The 16646-nt window shown below is 46.4% G+C and overlaps 1 protein-coding gene across 10 annotated transcripts in view; it reads left to right on the top strand.

Moving 5' to 3' along the window:
* Positions 1–9818, top strand: part of USP19 (ubiquitin specific peptidase 19) — a 43340-nt gene extending 33522 nt beyond the window's left edge. For 8 of the 10 annotated variants that reach the window (XM_066618420.1, XM_066618419.1, XM_066618424.1 and 5 more), the window contains 4 exons: positions 1031–1183; positions 2257–2420; positions 3732–3916; positions 6309–8065. In XM_066618420.1, coding sequence (XP_066474517.1) covers positions 1031–1183; positions 2257–2420; positions 3732–3916; positions 6309–6527 — 721 coding nt within the window. In that variant the 3' untranslated portion in view covers positions 6528–8065. Of the gene's footprint in view, positions 1–1030; positions 1184–2256; positions 2421–3731; positions 3917–6308; positions 8066–8789 lie in introns of those variants that run through there. The other 2 variants (XM_066618425.1, XM_066618423.1) reach the window with 2 other exon arrangements.
* Positions 9819–16646: the final 6828 nt, after the last annotated feature.

Genomic DNA, 16646 nt, shown 5'->3' with positions numbered 1-16646 from the left:
TTCTCAGCACACTTCTGGTACAAAACAGTGCAAAGGCAGAGTCTTCTGTTCCTCAAACGGATAAAAAGAGAAAACACTGTGATGAATACATGAAGTCTGGGTTTTCTTAGAGAGGAGATGAGGGCTTGTGTTATTAATTACAAACATTTTGCTAATATGAAGGGTACAATTTATGGAAATGGGCTGCCAAGGGATATGCAAGTGAAAAAGGTTGGGAACCACTGCAGGAGATCCATGAATCAAATCCACCTTTAAGGTGGACATGAGGAGAACCATCAATCGAAAACACCTTTAAGGTGTCTGGTGTGTTAAGCCAGAAGCTCTACATACAACACATAACTGAGAGTGTGCAATTCAATTCACAGCAGAGAGATGCAGCTGCATATATTTGCAACCCTTTTTACTCAGAAGTAGACCCCCTGCTTTCCATGGGTGTTATTCTTAAGTAATGGTGCACTGAATTGTAGCCTGGGAAGGAGGGTCCCATCCTGGTGTTTCAAAGAACAGACCTGCTTTGCTGCAGCAGAAGGAAGGAGAATAAAAGGTTAACTTTGGCTGGAATGTCCCTGGAAAGTAACTATAGCAACTAAGGAGGTGCCTGCCTGAGCTGAGCAACAGCTCAGTTGAGAAAGGAAACTGTTCAGAGTTGAAAGGCTCTGCCCTCTGATTGACCCGGAGGTCAGGCAAAGTGAGAATTGGAGCTTGATTACTTGGCAAAAATTTCAAGTACTATATGTGAGTATCTATGGTAATTGTTCCCTAGATTCTTAACCCAGCTATCCTTTGCTATGCCAGCATGCAGTCATGGCCTTCTCTGAAACCTTATCATGTTTAAAGCTGCCAGTCCAGCACCCACAGTGCAACGTGGTAAAAGTCTCTTTCTAGGACCTTTTATCTTCAAAGTCTAGCTAGCACTGTCCTGAGTGCAGCAAACGGGGATGGCAAAGTGCAGTCACTTGATGGTATGTACTGATGTCTCCTTACGCTCCCAAGAAGGCTTTGTCTCCATTTCGCCTCCCTTTTTCTACAGGTACTGCCCTAAGTGTAAGCAGCACCGCGAGGCTTCCAAGCAGCTCATGCTGTGGCGCCTGCCCAACGTCCTCATCATACAGCTCAAGCGCTTCTCTTTCCGCAGCTTTATCTGGAGGGACAAGATCAATGATATGGTGGACTTCCCAGTCAGGTGAGAGCTGCTGCTTTTATACATTGCTTTACTGAATCCTGCCACTGGAGGAAGAATCCAACAGTTTGGGTGGCATCACCTTGACAAACAACATGCTTCTAGCCTGGATCCGATGTGCTTGCAATGCTTTGCTCACCGCGTTTTCCAGCATAATGTGGTCACACGTGCTGTGTGTGTACTTCAACTCTGCAACTTTCTGGCAAGCCCCTTCTTTATGGGTTCTTCCCTGTGACTGTCAGATACGGCAGGGTGGTGGCAGCTGCAGGAGGCAGTTTTGAGTGGCCTTTTTTGTCATTTTGAAGAGAGGAGGAAATTCAGGTTGAGCTGGAAGAGACCTTCTGCAAGGCAAGGGAAAAAATTAGGCCTGAGGTATCTTTAAAAATGAAGGTATTGCAGTATTAATGTTCATAAGCAAGAGCCTGCTTCGTCAGATTGCATGACATGTGTCCATAAGGACTTCCACTGGGGTGGGTGCATTGCCATCGCAACTATGTAGTTGCCTGTTGCTAACGACTCAAATCTTTAAGATACCACAAATCTCTCTCCCTTTCTGATGCAACCAACTGTAGTGGCTGCTATTGTGAAATCTTTTCTTGTCTGTTTTGGGATAGAATGATGTGAGTACAGATTTCTGGCAATCAGCATGCCCTTAGTCCCTTCCTTCTCTCCCGCCCTCGTGCCCTTTAGATTTAGATTAAGACATGGAACCAGATCCTTATCTCTGAATTACCCTAGGATTCATTTTGGGCACTCCAGGCCATGCTGATATGGGAGTCTGGCTTGGAGTTCATCAGCCACAGCCCAAAAGGTAATGAAAATGAAACCTTTTTCATATACGAGGTATTTATCCTACCTCAGAGGCATGCTCCTGTGGGATACTTTCATTTGAATCATAGTATTTATTGCCTATCCTAAATCATTGAGCGAAGGTGAATGCTAATTCTCATTTATAAAGCACAAATAATAGACATGCAGGTGAGTCTGAAATGACAAACAGTGCCATCTCTGAATGGGGGTCTGAGCTTTCTCTCAGAAATGCAGCACTGCCTCATTTGTATAACTTGTGTCCCCAGGAGCTTGGACCTGAGCAAGTTCTGCATTGGCCAGAAAGATGAGCAGCAGCTACCCATGTATGACCTGTATGCAGTTATCAATCACTATGGAGGCATGATTGGTGGGCATTACACAGCCTATGCTCGGCTGCCCAGCGACAAGAACAGCCAGCGGAGTGATGTGGGTGAGTAGGGGGCGGGAGACAGTGGGTGGCCCAGGGACTGTTGATAGGCCAAGTTATGGCTAGTCATTTGTACTGGGGCTTCTCAGGGACTGTTGCTGCTTGGAGATATTGGGAAGGCCTTGTAGGAGAAAGGGGACCTTTCTGCTGTATTCAGAGCCGAAACTTTCAGGTACACAGTAGAGAAGGGTCTCCTTCATTTGCCAGTAGGTTCTCTAGACAGGAAAACATTTTGCTCCTTATCACAGACTAGCTTCTGCTACTGGGGCTGAGGAAGGTGGACTGTGTCCCTCTTTTATGATGGGAATGAGATTGGTGCAATGGTGGCATTACTCTGCCAGGGGGACCCAAAGTAACAGGAAAAATGGGTTAAAGGGGCTCCTTTCTGTTGGTTTCCCAGGGTCAAATTGGTGGTGGAACTTCACACATGATGGAATTAGGAAAATGGTGGAGAGTAGAACTAGTGAGCTTCGGGGTTTGGCAAGTATATACAGTTTTTCCAGAGAAGCCATATTTGCTGGGGGGGAAAATCTAATGTCTTCTGCAGTTCCACATGTAAGGAATCTTGATTAGACTCTCATCATTGGTTATTTAACTCTCTTATCACTTAGAGAAGCCATGCACAGTTCTAGCACTTGTGGTCATGCCATCAGTGTGACCTGAAGGACTCATTGTTCATGGCATCTCTTTCTCTTTAAGAAGTTAAAAAATCAATTTTCCTCTTTTCATTGCTTGGTTAATCTCAACCAGAACTGTGATTACTGTTGAACTAAAGGAATCTCATGAATTTCCTAGGTAAATGCCTTGCATTTGGAACATTTTAGAATTAGGACTGGTATCTCTATTGGTCTCTGGTGCTGAACAGAAGTGTCTCCCAGACACGTCCAGAAGGCACTACTGGTTCGTACCAGAGACTTCTGGCAGTGTCTGAGAGGCTTCTGAGACCTTCCAACCACACGCTCGGCATCTGCAGGTACTGAAATCTGCCTGCAGATGATGATGTTGATGAGCCTGCAGATAAAGAGGGCCCCCTGTACAGGCAAAGGGGACGTATACTATGAGGAAGAACTACATGAATGACTGGGAGACTCTTAGGCACAGCTATAATAGACAGTGTCTTAAGTAGGTAGCCTCCTATCTTATCCAAGTGTCCCCTCTTAAAGGATTGAAGAGGTGATAGGCAGGTAGTTGGGCCTCTGTCAATTTTTCACCTCCAGGCTTGTGTTGCCCTCGTTGTCTGGGTTGGAGAGAGATGTGTACATCAGAAGATTCTGTGATTACCCCTTTGTTCTCTCCAACCCCCTTCCCCTGCAGGTTGGCGGCTCTTTGATGACAGCACTGTCACCACGGTGGATGAAAGCCAAGTGGTGACACGATATGCCTATGTTCTCTTCTACCGTCGACGGAATTCTCCTGTAGAGAGATCCCCACGAGGACTGCCTCACCCTTCAGACCCTCTGGCTGACCTGGCTCCATCTGCTGAAGCAGCAGCAAATCAGGTGAGAGCTCTTGGGAGTAGTTGGTATACCTCAATATATCCATTAGTTGGGAGTCTATGCCTACTGGTCATCTTACTGCTGATAGAGGAAGAAATGTCTGCTGGTTCCAGCTTGCATCTCTGGCTGAGGCAATAATGAGCAATAATGTGTGTGCTGTGGATCTGTTTATGGGATCAGTGCTTGTATCCTAGGAAGAGGCAAGCATCCAGGGCTCTCAGGAAGAGTCTTGAACCCTCTCAAGGGTGGTAAGGCTGCAGTGGTTCAAAAGACCTGAGGAGGGGAGTTGGCTGGGGCAGAAGATCCTCTCAAGCTGGAGGAAACATTCTGCTTCAAAGCACTGGGTGATGGCAGCGAATCCTATTCCAAATTAGCTGATGAGGTGAGGGCGACAAGCATGGATGGGGTGTGACATCCATGTTGGCATCCTTCAGTCTCGGAAGATTATGGTATCGCGCTCTGAATAATGGTTCTGGAACAGTGTCCTCTCCAGTGCGCGAAGCCTGGTAAAGTAGATATGGAGGATAGGCTGTTACCCATGCAGCAAATCCCCTCTCTCCACGTCGCTGAAATGGTCCAATGGAAAGGCAGAGTCCAATATGGTTGGTTCCAGCAGCATCGCAGGAGTTGCCAGAACATGACTGTGTTCAGCCATGAACTGCCTCAGGGACTCCGGCTCCGGATTTTTCCTCGAGGTTGACTCCTGAAGCCTTTTCCATAACTGGATGCAGCCACAAGGCAGTAGAGGTTTGGAATCAGAGTTTTCCTTCTCTCAGATGAGCTGCCTTCCCAGGCTAAGGAGTCCCATCTACCCGGTGGCTGTTTAGTCACCTCTTACGACAAGTACAGCCAAACCGAGGGCCTATTCTTATCCCCCAGCCCCCCAGGGGAGGGGGTGTGACATAAGCAGCCAGTTAGTGGGCCCTAGTTGTAGAACTGAACTCAGTGCTGATGATTTCAGGATCTCTCCTCCCCCCAGCCCTCAAATAATCCGATTGGGACTGAACAATCTGCATACCAGCCCTGTACTCCTTCACACAAGCTCCCAAAGCCACACACTCTCCCAGGGCATCTAGAACAGGGGCCTCTCAGGTGCAAGTGTGGTGGTGGTGGTGGTGGCGGCGGCGGCAGCAGAGGCCACTGTCACATCCACCTGGGGCTGTAGTGTGTGCCATAGTGGCATCCTGCTCAGCATGCGTAGATGATGTGTAGATCATCTTCTTGCGTAGATGATGAAGCTGTGTGGTGTCCATGGCTGTGCTGCAGGACAAGCTGCATCTTTCTGTGTCTTCTGTGGTTCATTGAAGCTGGGCAGTCGGTCTTGTGCCTGGCATCTGCAGTGGTTTTCTAGACCTGCATGCCAGGCAAATCGAGACCAATGGGAACTGCATACCCTGAGGAAGAGCAGGCACCCATTCAGAGAAGCTACCAGAGAGAGCCCATATACTTAAGCCATGATTCCCTTTGTGCCTGTGGACACTGGCAACCATCCTCTGTGGCGCGACTGGCACCTCACACCGTCTCCAACATCACCCTCTCCAACCAGATTTATTTCTTGGGAAGCAGCAGGCCCTGTTTCGCAAATCCTAGGGGATGGAATGGGGAAGATGATGTGGATTCTGCCTGCCTGAACCTCATGTAGAAAGCTGCTGTGATTGGCTGACTGGTCTGAATGATCCTCTTGTACATGGAAAAACTGGTCTGTGACTAGTTACCCCATGACTAATTCTCCTGTGCATCTGTTTTGTTTTTTTTAAAAAAAGAAAGAGCTGTGATTGGCTGTCATCTTTGAACGAACTTCATAGTTTTTTTATTTGCCAAAGCTGAACTGTTGATTAGCTGTCGTCCTTATGAAAGAGCCTCGTGTTCTCACCTGCAAGCGCTTGGATGTGATTGGCTGTCGTCAGATTCTTATGTTCCCACCAGCAAAAAGTCAACTGCAATTGGCTGTTTGTGAATGATCCTCGTGTTCTCACCCAATGTGACTGTTTGGTCAGCTGAATGACCTTCGTGCATACAAGAAAGCATGGGCTGTGATTACTTGGTGCCTGGGTCTGTTGAAAGGATTAAGCTGGCACTGAGACTTGCAGACTGGGAAAACTCTCGGCCGGCCAGCCAGCATGGATGCCTCATTTGGACAAGCTGGGGCTTGTCCTCTGTCACCTAGCGTGGTTTGTGCTGCTCACTGATCCCTAGGAGGCCCCCATATCTGAACCTAACCTGCTCTTGGAACCATAGCCAGACAGGGGGAATCCATGGGGCCATGGCAGAGAGAGCAGCAGTGAAAAGAGATGCAGGGCAGGCTGTTCTGGGATGGGGCAGGGCAGACTGTGGGTGATTGAGGGATTTGCCACTGTGTTCTCATCAAGTGCTGACGCAGGTTTCCACATCGCAGGCTTCTCTGCTCTGGCAGGAACTGGAGGCTGAAGAGGAAGTTGCCAGGAGACTGATGAGGAACCCGTGGAACTCTTGCAGCCAAAGATCAAAACATCATTCCTCAGAATGTCCTGATGAAGGCCGTGTCCGATACTTTGTGCTGGGCACCATGGCAGCCATTGTGGCGCTCTTCCTGAATGTCTTCTACCCACTCATCTATCAGACCCGCTGGAGATAGCAGGAATGGCAGCAACAGGGCACCAGTAGGGGGCAGCCAGCTCACGTCAGCCTTGCCTCTGAACTGTTGCATCTCTGTGGTGAGGGGCTGGGATGCTCCTCACCAGGTAGGTGCAAGAAGAAGCCCTAGTGCCAATGCCTCCCCACTGAGAAGATACCAGGATCTGTACTCTTTCCCTACCTTGGTTGACCACATGGATTTTGCAACCTGGGGAAAAGGTCCTTCTGGCTCTGCTGCCCAGGAAGCCTCAGTGGAATGTACCTTTTCTGGGTAGCTCTTGTAGACTTTGGCCCCTATACCAAGGGCTGGTAAATGTACATGCTGTGACAGAGGCTGCAAGTCTACAAATAACAATCTCTTAAAAGTGGTTGGTTATATGTTGTTTGTCTTGGCCATTCTCTGCCTTGGGATAGCTCCTTTAAGCTGGGTTGATTCCCCTCCCCAACTCTGGTGCCTAGTATTTGAACATTGTGTCAACTTTCCCAGTTGAACATTAGGTCTGCAGTTAGAACAGGTGCAAAAGAGGTCTCTGGCCTGCATTTTTGAATGGGCCTCTGTTACCTTTTGAAAGAGGAGGAAAGCATTGCTGATGTTTCCCTACATCGGTGGATTAGGTTTCCTTACTGTTAGAGTGTTGGCTTGCAGCCCAGTTGATCTCTCTTGGTTTTTTTTAAAAGAAGCATCTTCAGGTATTTCCTGTCAATGCATGAGACTAGACATGAATGTTGCAGGGTGCACACCTTCTCCCTCAAACCAGGTCAGCATTATGCAAAATGCTCTGTAAGCACAGGACTTTGGCTAAACAGAAGATTCTGCTGCAGTTGATTTCTTCCTCCGGTACATGCCTCTCTGAATGCATGTGTACGTCCCTGCCTATTTCTGCACACACACAAGGTAGCAGGCAAGTGTATCTCTTGAGTCACCAGTGTGTGGCCCTGTGTTTCTTAATCTGATCCTGCAATCTGTGGGTCTTTGCATGCAGTGCAGGCTCTCTTGTTCCTCTAGATCACACATTTGCTCCTAGATAACCCTAAACTTGGCTGTGACCAGATAGGTAGGAGTTGTCTTAGGAGCATGATCCCAGGGCAGAGTTTGATTCTTTGATTCTTTCCTGATTTGTGTATAATGAATTGTTCGTTGTTTACTCTTGTTCATCATATCCATTGTAAAAATGTAACAAACCTTTTACATGTTGCTCCCAGCATCTTCACAGCGGTTTAATTTTTCCCTCTGGGATTGCTGCTGTGTCCCAGGAAATGGGACAGCATCTAGCCACACCAGTGCCAAAGAGCACTTCCTAATCCAGGCTTAGTTCTGGTGGGAGCACCACCCATGCTGCAGAGGAAAGCTGCTAAGCTGTCTTCTACTGCTTGATGGGTAGAGGCATTGCATTGTGTTATAGAAATGCTTTCACTGTATTTATTTATTGTATTTAATAAACCTAAGCTGTTTTCAACAGATGGTAAAGTCTGGTTTTTTTCCCCTCTGTTGCTCTGTTCAGAACCTCCTTTGTAGAGTTATGATGTGGATTCTGTCAGTCCACACACACTTCTTCCCACTAGCCTGCCCTGTAATGACTGTTGCTGCTATTAATTTAAAGGAGACCGAAGAATTACCTGGTCTGTTTATTGTATTGTAGCAAGACAGTAAGAGGGAAGAAAGGCAGTTCTAAAGGTGGGAGGAAGTCCAGGGCTGGGGCAGAGCTCTGTGTATTCTGTAATGCGGTACAGATAAGGTCTTTGTTATTAGGTGTGAATTCAGTAACTTGAGAGTTTCTAGCCCTTATGGCTACAGAGAGGGTTTTAGAAGTCTGTGGGACAATGTCTAGTGAAATCTATTGACGTTAAAGGGGGTCTCAGTCCAGTACAGTACTGTACAATTACTTTACAGTCAATAAAGTAATTGTACAGTACAATTATTTGTTCCATTAATTGCTTGGCTTTCCTTGGTGCAGAATTTTAACTGTGCCAGGATTCTGAATATTTTTTAGTGTATATGCTAACCTAGTTGATAGTAATCTGGAGTGGGAGGGAATTGTGAATAAGGGTGGTTGCGTGTTTGTTCGGTGTGTGTGTTTAAAAAATTCTGATATTTAATGAGAATGTTTTCTGAATTTTTCAATCCTCGTGTTCTTACCTTTTGGATTGTGAAACCACTCATGTTCTTCTGGCCCAGGGTGGGAGGCAGATGTGTAGCCTTGTGCATGGTATCCTGTGCCTCTTCCTTCTCGAGCTGCTATCTAATGCTTTGTTCTGTTTGCAGGGAATTAGCTCGCCACCCTTCGGAACCAGTCTGGCCCCTGAAGTTGCTCCCGCGCTGGCAGCGGAGGGGGTTGCAGAGCACCCCGCTCCATCCTACAGCAACATGGAGGAAGTGGACTAAGGCATCCTGCAGTGGGGGTGGGTGGGGGGGTGTACATAAGAAGGCTTTGTTTTGTGACTCCCCACCCCACCCTGGTATACCCCCGCAGTGGGAAGGAGGAGGAGCTGCTGTGACATTTTCTTGAGCACACAAGCACTTTCCGCTCCACTCTTTCCTCCTCCCCTGCGAGTCAGTAAGATTCCTTTTTGTGTCCCCTGCTAGAGAGTGCTCTGTGCTGATGTGTAGGAGGAAGTCCATGGAGCCCTCCCCCCATTCAATCCCTAGACCTCCTGTCCCAAAGGCTTTAGATAAATTGTCTTGCACTGAGGCAGGTGAACCCTGTCAAACCCTGTGTTCCTCCCTTTGCATAGTCAGCCTATCCTATTTGGGGGGGGGTGTACTGGTGTCTGCCCCTAAGGGGTCTTCTCCCAGTTTGCCATACCATGGGCGCCTGCTTCTACAGTCTCTCCCCTCCTTCCCTCTTGGTATCCCAAACTCAGGATACCATTCTGGCTCCGAAGTTGACCTTTACGAGGGAGGATTTGCTTTTTCCTTGATTTTTGCCCCTTCACCAGCACTGCTTCCTCTGGCGTTTTGGGGGGGAGGGGGCAGACGGTTGGCCCCTTGGCACCTGCTATTGCCTTCCCATCCTACACAGAAGGCACAGAGCTGTGGTTTGCCCTACTTCTTGGCTGCCTTCCCTTAGACATTTTGGATTTTTTTTCCCTTGTGACTTGGGGTGGGAAGCTGCGCCATCACCATCTCTATTTGAATCTTTGGCTCCCCATCCCTTTTATCCCCTCCTGGAATTGCGGTAACCAAATGAGGCTACCCTGGGCCCGTTCCCAGCAAGCCTCAGTCTCGATCTCTCTTTGTATAAAGTTGGTGTTTGTCTTTGGGTCCTGAGTTATTAAATTCTACTCAACACTGCTTGTTATGTTTGTATTCTATTATTCTGTTTGCTACCATGCTATCCTGGCATAGACTTTCAACCTGAACCCCACTGTAGAAAGTTGCAGTTTGCATTAGACCGTTCTCTATGTTTTTAGCAAAGGAGTCTTGGAGGGAGAGGAATGGTGATATAGTTCCAGATTTCTGTAAAATTACTATTAATAATAATAATAATTAATAACTAGGTATTTATATACCGCCTTTCTGGTCATCGGATTACTTCTCTGTCTTTATTCAAGGTGGTTTACGTAGGCAGGCGTTTCTAAATCCCTCAAGGGGATTTTTACAATCATACTCTCTCTTTCAAGAACCAACAACATTTCAGAATGGATCTTCCTGGTTTGGTCTCATTTCTGGCCTCCGGTTCTCCCACGCAGGCTGACAAGCAGCTTCACCTCTCACATGGAGGGCAACCAAGACACTTCTGGCTCACACCAAGGGCAGGTGGAATCACTCAGCTCAGCTTAATCTACCTGACATTCTTGTCTTTGGAGTGCTATAAATCTGGAGTTCTCCAAACTATGTTCAATTGTGACCTCTGCTTGTGTGGGCTGTTTACTGAAGTGTGTTGAGTTTGTGCCCGATCCTGAAGAGCATCCTCCACTTGTATTTATTTGAGCAGAATACGTAGTAAATATAAAATTTGTATAGTGTTGAAGACATCCTTAACACTATAGCACTAGTTGCTTTCTCAGTGATTGAGAAATGTACTTTTTCTCTGACTAGCAGAAAGAGACTAAATTTATGAAAAAGTTGAAACTGTAACTGGTGTCTGATTTCCCATGCATTGTTGAGATAATGTGCTCATGAGAAAAACTCATAAGTTACTATGTTACGAGACAATGTTTGGAAAGTAGCATTTTTCTCATTGTGGTAACTTTTTTGATTTCATACAAAGCAATATTTGTGGGAAACAACCACCTTGATGGAGGAGAGGGAATTGACACAGATGTTTTCACTTGAAAAACAAATTACTCAAATAGAACAAAGGGGATAGTTTGGATAGCAAGTCACCCTTGCCTTGATCAAAACAAAAGATACAGAGCAGAGCCTCATATGCATGCACTTTCCCAAACTGTGGGTTGGGACTCACTAGTGGGTCGTGAGCTGATTTTTGGTGTGTCGCAAAAAGTTCTTGAAACATTAAATAAAAGCTTTGCTAAGTGGTACGAGGTAATCTTCATACCCCTGAATTAAATTAAATTAAATTAATGTCACATTTTCCAGTTTTCTCTAGTAACTGGCGTGCCATAGATCACATGAGAACCCAGTTTTTCAGCCTTTTGTCTGACCTGGAAGTCCTGAACTGTACATTTTGCATCTTGTTCAGCTGCTGTGTACCCTGGAATTACTGTAATGGTTTGGGGGAACAATCCATGAACTGCATTTCTAGGGAGGGTCTAGCAAATGTCTGCACACACATACACATGGAACCTGCTTATCTGGATTTTATATCTGGGAATCTGGCTCAACTTGGCTCCACCTGTGGTCTCCTCTGGAGGGCTTTGTGAAGCTGCAGAGGCCACGCATGTATTCCTGCAGCCTCTGCAGACTTCAGAATGGCCAAAAAGGCGCAAAAAAAATAGTGGAAGTAGTCTTTTTTTTTTTTAATTGCCATTCTGAAGCCTGCAGAGGCTGCAGGCAGAAGCATGGCCACTGGGCTTCACAAAGTCCTCCAGAGATGATCAGATTAGAACTCTCCGAAGGTCCCCTTTGGAGGGTTTAAGGGGCTGAAAACAGTGGATTTGCTTATCTGTGGTTTTCAGTATCCACTGGGGGTCTGAGAACTGATCCCTCGCAGTTTCTTGTCTAGCAGCCTCAGGAGCACAGGAACCTGATTATTAATAAATAAATAAATTATTGTTTTTAAATATTTTCTATATCTCTTCATCTAGTGCAGCGGTTTTCAAACTCTCGGGGAGAGTTTGAACCACAGTAAGTCTTAGTGGGGGCAGGGGAAAGACAGCAACAGGGGAGCTGCAGGGTGCATTCAACAGTCCCTGCAGCAGCCTCCTTGGGGTGTGGGGAGCTCCCCAGGTTTCCAAAAGTGAAAGTGGAGCGATCGTGCCCTGCCTCTGCAAAACCGGAAGTGGAGCACAATTGCTCCACTTTCGCTTCAGACAAGTCCTGCAGATGCCTGCACAGGGCTCCCTGCACCCTAAGGAGGCTGCTGCAGGAAGTGGTGAGTACATCCCAGTCCCTGTAGCCCTCCTCCTGACTGCTCCTGCCCCTTAAGGGGGCAGATGCCAGGGCCTTCAAGCTGGGGCATTGCGACACTCCAGTTTGAAAAACACTGGTCTAGTAAGATGTGATAGTTCTAAAAAGTGGGTCCGGCTGCTAAAATGTTTGGCAAGCACTGCAGTAGACTATGGCTTCTTGTAATCTAACATTTCCTGGGCTAACAGAGAGAAGACCCCCTTTTGTGAGAGTTTGTGCCTCTCCTGTCACTTGTCCCCTAAAGAAGCCCGCTTCACACTGTGAGAAGTTAAAGCACACCGTATTGGATGTGGTTTTGCCTCAGAGCGAATGAGTCTCATCCTTCTCATAAGTCACATGCTCCTATGGGGAGAAGAACACTCATTATGCATAGCAGGAGGGACTAGCAACTTGTAAATAGAGAACAGTGGAATTCAGGGTCATGTGCTAAAATTGACTGGCAGGAACTTCAGGACCAATGAGGAAAGTACATCTTGTAACCCATAACTAGCATGGAATTTATACCACAGGAAGTAGCGATAGTCACTGGTTTGGGGGGGGGGGCTGGGCAAATTAATGATCTATCACAAACTTAGCCATGGTGGCTGTATGCAGAGGCAGTATACCTCTGAATACTACCATATGTACTCGCCTATAGTATGTGAAATTTTTGCCAAGTAATGAAGCTCCAATTCTCACTTCGCCTTATCTCCGGGTCAATCAGAGGGCAAAGCCTTTCAACTCTGAACAGCTTCCTTTCTCAAGCGGCAGGCGCCAAGTTTCTCAGGCAGCTCCTTAGAAGCAATTTGTGACCTTTTATTCTCCTTCCTTCTGCTGCAGCCTGGTTCTGCTTTTTGAAACACCAGGATGGGAATCCTCCTTTCCATTTGAAGCAGGCTACAATTCAATGCACCATTACTTAAGAATAACACCCATGGAAAGCAGTGGGTCTACTTCTGAGTAAAAAGGGTTGCAAACATATGCAGCTGCATCTCTCTGCTGTGAATTGAATTGCACACTCCCAGTTATGTGTTATGGGTTGTATGTTGTATGTAGAGCTTCTGGCTTAACACACCAGACACCTTAAAGGTGTTTTCAATTCATGGTTCTCCTCATGTCCACCTTAAAGGTGGATTTGATTCATGGATCTCCTGCAGCGGTTCCCAACCTTTTTCACTTGCATATCCCTTGGCAGCCCATTTCCATAAATTGTACCCTTCATATTAGCAAAATGTTTGTAATTAATAACCCAAGCCCTCATCTCCTCTATATGAAAGCCCAGACTTCATGTATTTATCACAGTGTTTTCTCTTTTTATCTGTTTGAGGAACAGAAGACTCTGCCTTTGCACTGTTTTGCACCAGAAGTGTGCTGAGAAATTCTGGGTGATTGATCGCTTTCCATATTATGTTTCAGCTCTTTTACTGTGATGGTTTTCAATCACTGGTTCATAAATGAATTGATGGCCAAAAACTAGCTATTGGTGGGGCTTTCACAGCCAACTAGCTTCCTCCCTTCCTGCCTTGCTGGTCCTTGCAAGGCATTCTGGAGCACGGCCTGCCTTTTTCTGCCATTCTTTTTCAAGTACCCCTAAAGGTCCTGTTGAGTGTCCCTGGGAGTACGTGAATACCAGGTTGGGAACCACTGTTTTACTGGTATGTTTACAGTGCACTGGTATGTTTACAGTGCGCTTACTCTGATAGTGCTTACAAAAAGGTGGTGAGGACCAGAATTTAAAAAGAATAAAAATGTATCTTATGATCTTTTACTATGCTTTTAATAAATTAGAGACTACAGTTCTTAGGTAACAATTAGGGGTGGGTTATTTTTCAGGATCTGGCCTTGAGCAAAATCAGACAAAACTATAGTCAGACACCCCCCTAAGTTTAACCCCAGACTTATCTGAGGGTCATAGAAAATTCCATGATTTTATGGCTCAAAACCTGCCCTCGACTTATCTGTGGGGTTGACTTATGGGCGATTGGCTGCTGTGCTTGTTGGGGGGGCGACAGGAAATATGTCCCACTTATAAATTCCCAGAGGCATTTGCTTAGCATAAATAGTATGGGGGGGGAGAGAGTGGCAGCAAGTACACCTCAGAGAAGAAGCTCATCCTCCATTTTGGGACTCATGAACTAACCTGGAGGAAAAGTATGAAACTATGTCCTCTCTGTGTATGAATTAGTAGTAGTTGGGGCAAGTGCCCCCTCAGGCTCCATTCTAGTTATGCCTCTGTGCATATACATATAAAAGCATCAACAAATCACTATGGACTCATTTTCATTTGTTTAGGATGAGAGCATACATCATTTTTCTTTCAGAAATGTAACGTGTGGAACAAAACTATCCTAAAAATTCATTTTGCCCTTCTATGCACCTCCAATCTCCCCCCACCCCCCGGGGCCAGCTGTCAAATAAAATGCTGGGTTTGATGGATCTCTTGCCAGATTCAAGTAGGACTGAAATGACCCTATCAAAGGTGTGGGAGTGGTGTTGAACAAGATTAAGGTTCTGGCTAGAAGCAGAATTGCAAATTAATAAGTGATTGAGCTAAAAGACAAGACTGAACACATGGTTTTCAAATTGCACATGAGGTTCTTCAAAAATGACTGACAAGGGTTATTTATGCTCTACTGCAGATGAATCTAAACAGGGCCAGGGTAGATCTACCAGTCGATACATTAGGTGATTTGCAGTAGATCCTCAAGGATCTCAGCCTCCCAATGTTTTCACAATAGCAATAATAAGAGACTGGTTTTTATCCCCCCCAAAAGTAGACTGTAGAAAGTAGACTGCAAGGGGGGGAATGGAAAGCGAGGGTGAAGTGGGGGTCTGGGGAGAAGGAGAGAACTACAAATGGTTGTTTATGTGGGAAAGCTATTCCCTCAGTGCTGGTACTAAAACAAATTTCTGGACTGAGCATGTGCATACAGGCATCTTGTTGAGAAATAAGATGCCTGTAACTCCCCTTTTATTCCTGGCTCTGGTTTCTCGCTGTTGAAGTTTCTAATTTAAACAAACAAACAAAATCCCTGCAACCCTGAAGTCTACCTACCCATGCTTTAAAACAGGGGTGTCAAACATAAGGCTGACAGGCTGAATGCAGCCCCTGGAAGCAAGTCATCTGGCCTCCATTATAATTGGGCTTTCCCAGCTTGATAATTGGGCTCTCGTATATTGAAAACATGAACAAGATTTGCACATTTTCTCTTTTGTCATTTGCAGCGAATGAGTTTCTATGTGAGAACAAAGTGCTTATCTCTGGCATCATCTGCTGAATGATGTCACTTCCGGCCCTCAGCAGGCACCATGAATGCTAATTTCAGCCCTCTGTATGATGCGAGTTTGACATCCCTGCCTTAGGAGTGGATCTCAACAGGTGGGAAACCCTGGCCTCTGAGTGGCCCGCTTGGAGGCAGGCTGTGCAGCATGGCCTTTCCCAGTTTGAAGAGACACTTTGCCAGCAGTCTGAGGCAAAGAGGCAAAGAAGGAAGGCCCATAGCCAGGGAGACAGACCAGGGACAGGCTGCACTTGCTCCCAGTGTGGAAGGGATTGTCACTCCCGGATTGGCCTTTTCAGCCACACTAGGCGCTGTTCCAGAACCACCTTTCAGAGCGCGATACCATAGTCTTTCCAGACTGAAGGTTGCCAACACACAGACATCCCTGCTCTAAAACATGTAGCTTACAGAGAAGAACTGAGTATGATTTAGGAAGATCCAGTATTCCAGTAAGTCACATAGAGCAACAATGAAGTGCAACAGCCCTAATCAGCATTTGGTCCCCCTTTGCGACATCTAGTGTAGACTAATTGTGAGAGCAAAGGGAACCTTCTCTTCGGTGGCTACTTATACTCTGGCACTTATCTCTGGGGGGAGCACTGGGATCAGACGGATGGCCTTAGCACTCCTCGCCTCTTGCTACAAAAATTGTACCCCCATTTCTGCTTTTACAGGTTGGCAAACCCCAGCTTAAACAAAAATGTCTGCCATTATCACAACTACTTTGGTCCTGGACATGTGCCCCAGAACCCTTTGCAACCCTCAGGAGTTTCTCAACAGACAAGTCAGTATAGAAAAAGCTTCCGGAAACCAGAAAGCTTGAAAACTACAGGGCTATGTTATCGGGAAGAGGCCTCTATGGCAGAGTTGAGCGGGGTGTCTATCAGCTTTTCCTTCCATTCTCATGCACCTATCTGGCTCTGTGAAGATACAATGTTTTTCCTGTTGGGAAGCTGCCCTCTGAAGCATCCTTGGCCTCTTTTCACATTAAATACAAAGGGAGCCCTGCTGCAGCCCAACGTTCAGAGGCATTAACCCTCGCTCCCCCAGCCTCGAAAAGGGGCCCCGTGAGCCCTCACCGCCTGCTATAGGAAGACTTAGCGGTGGCATGGAATTGTTTGCTCGCTGGACACCATGGCAACAGGGCATGCAGACCATGGGAATGTACTCCAGATCACAATTCTCATGAATGGGGGGGGGGGAGTTGCCAAAACTTACAAGAATTGGAAGAAAGAAACCATCAGACTTTACCTCATGTGCACATAAAGCTACAGTAAAATTTAAGGACAGCATTACATAAAGATTAAATGCTCAAAATACTGTATACCAT

Source organism: Tiliqua scincoides, chromosome 2 (assembly GCF_035046505.1).
Source record: "Tiliqua scincoides isolate rTilSci1 chromosome 2, rTilSci1.hap2, whole genome shotgun sequence".
Classification (NCBI taxonomy): Eukaryota; Metazoa; Chordata; class Lepidosauria; order Squamata; family Scincidae; genus Tiliqua; species Tiliqua scincoides.
Note: the sequence above shows the minus strand (reverse complement) of the source record. Positions and strands in the feature narration are given on the sequence as shown.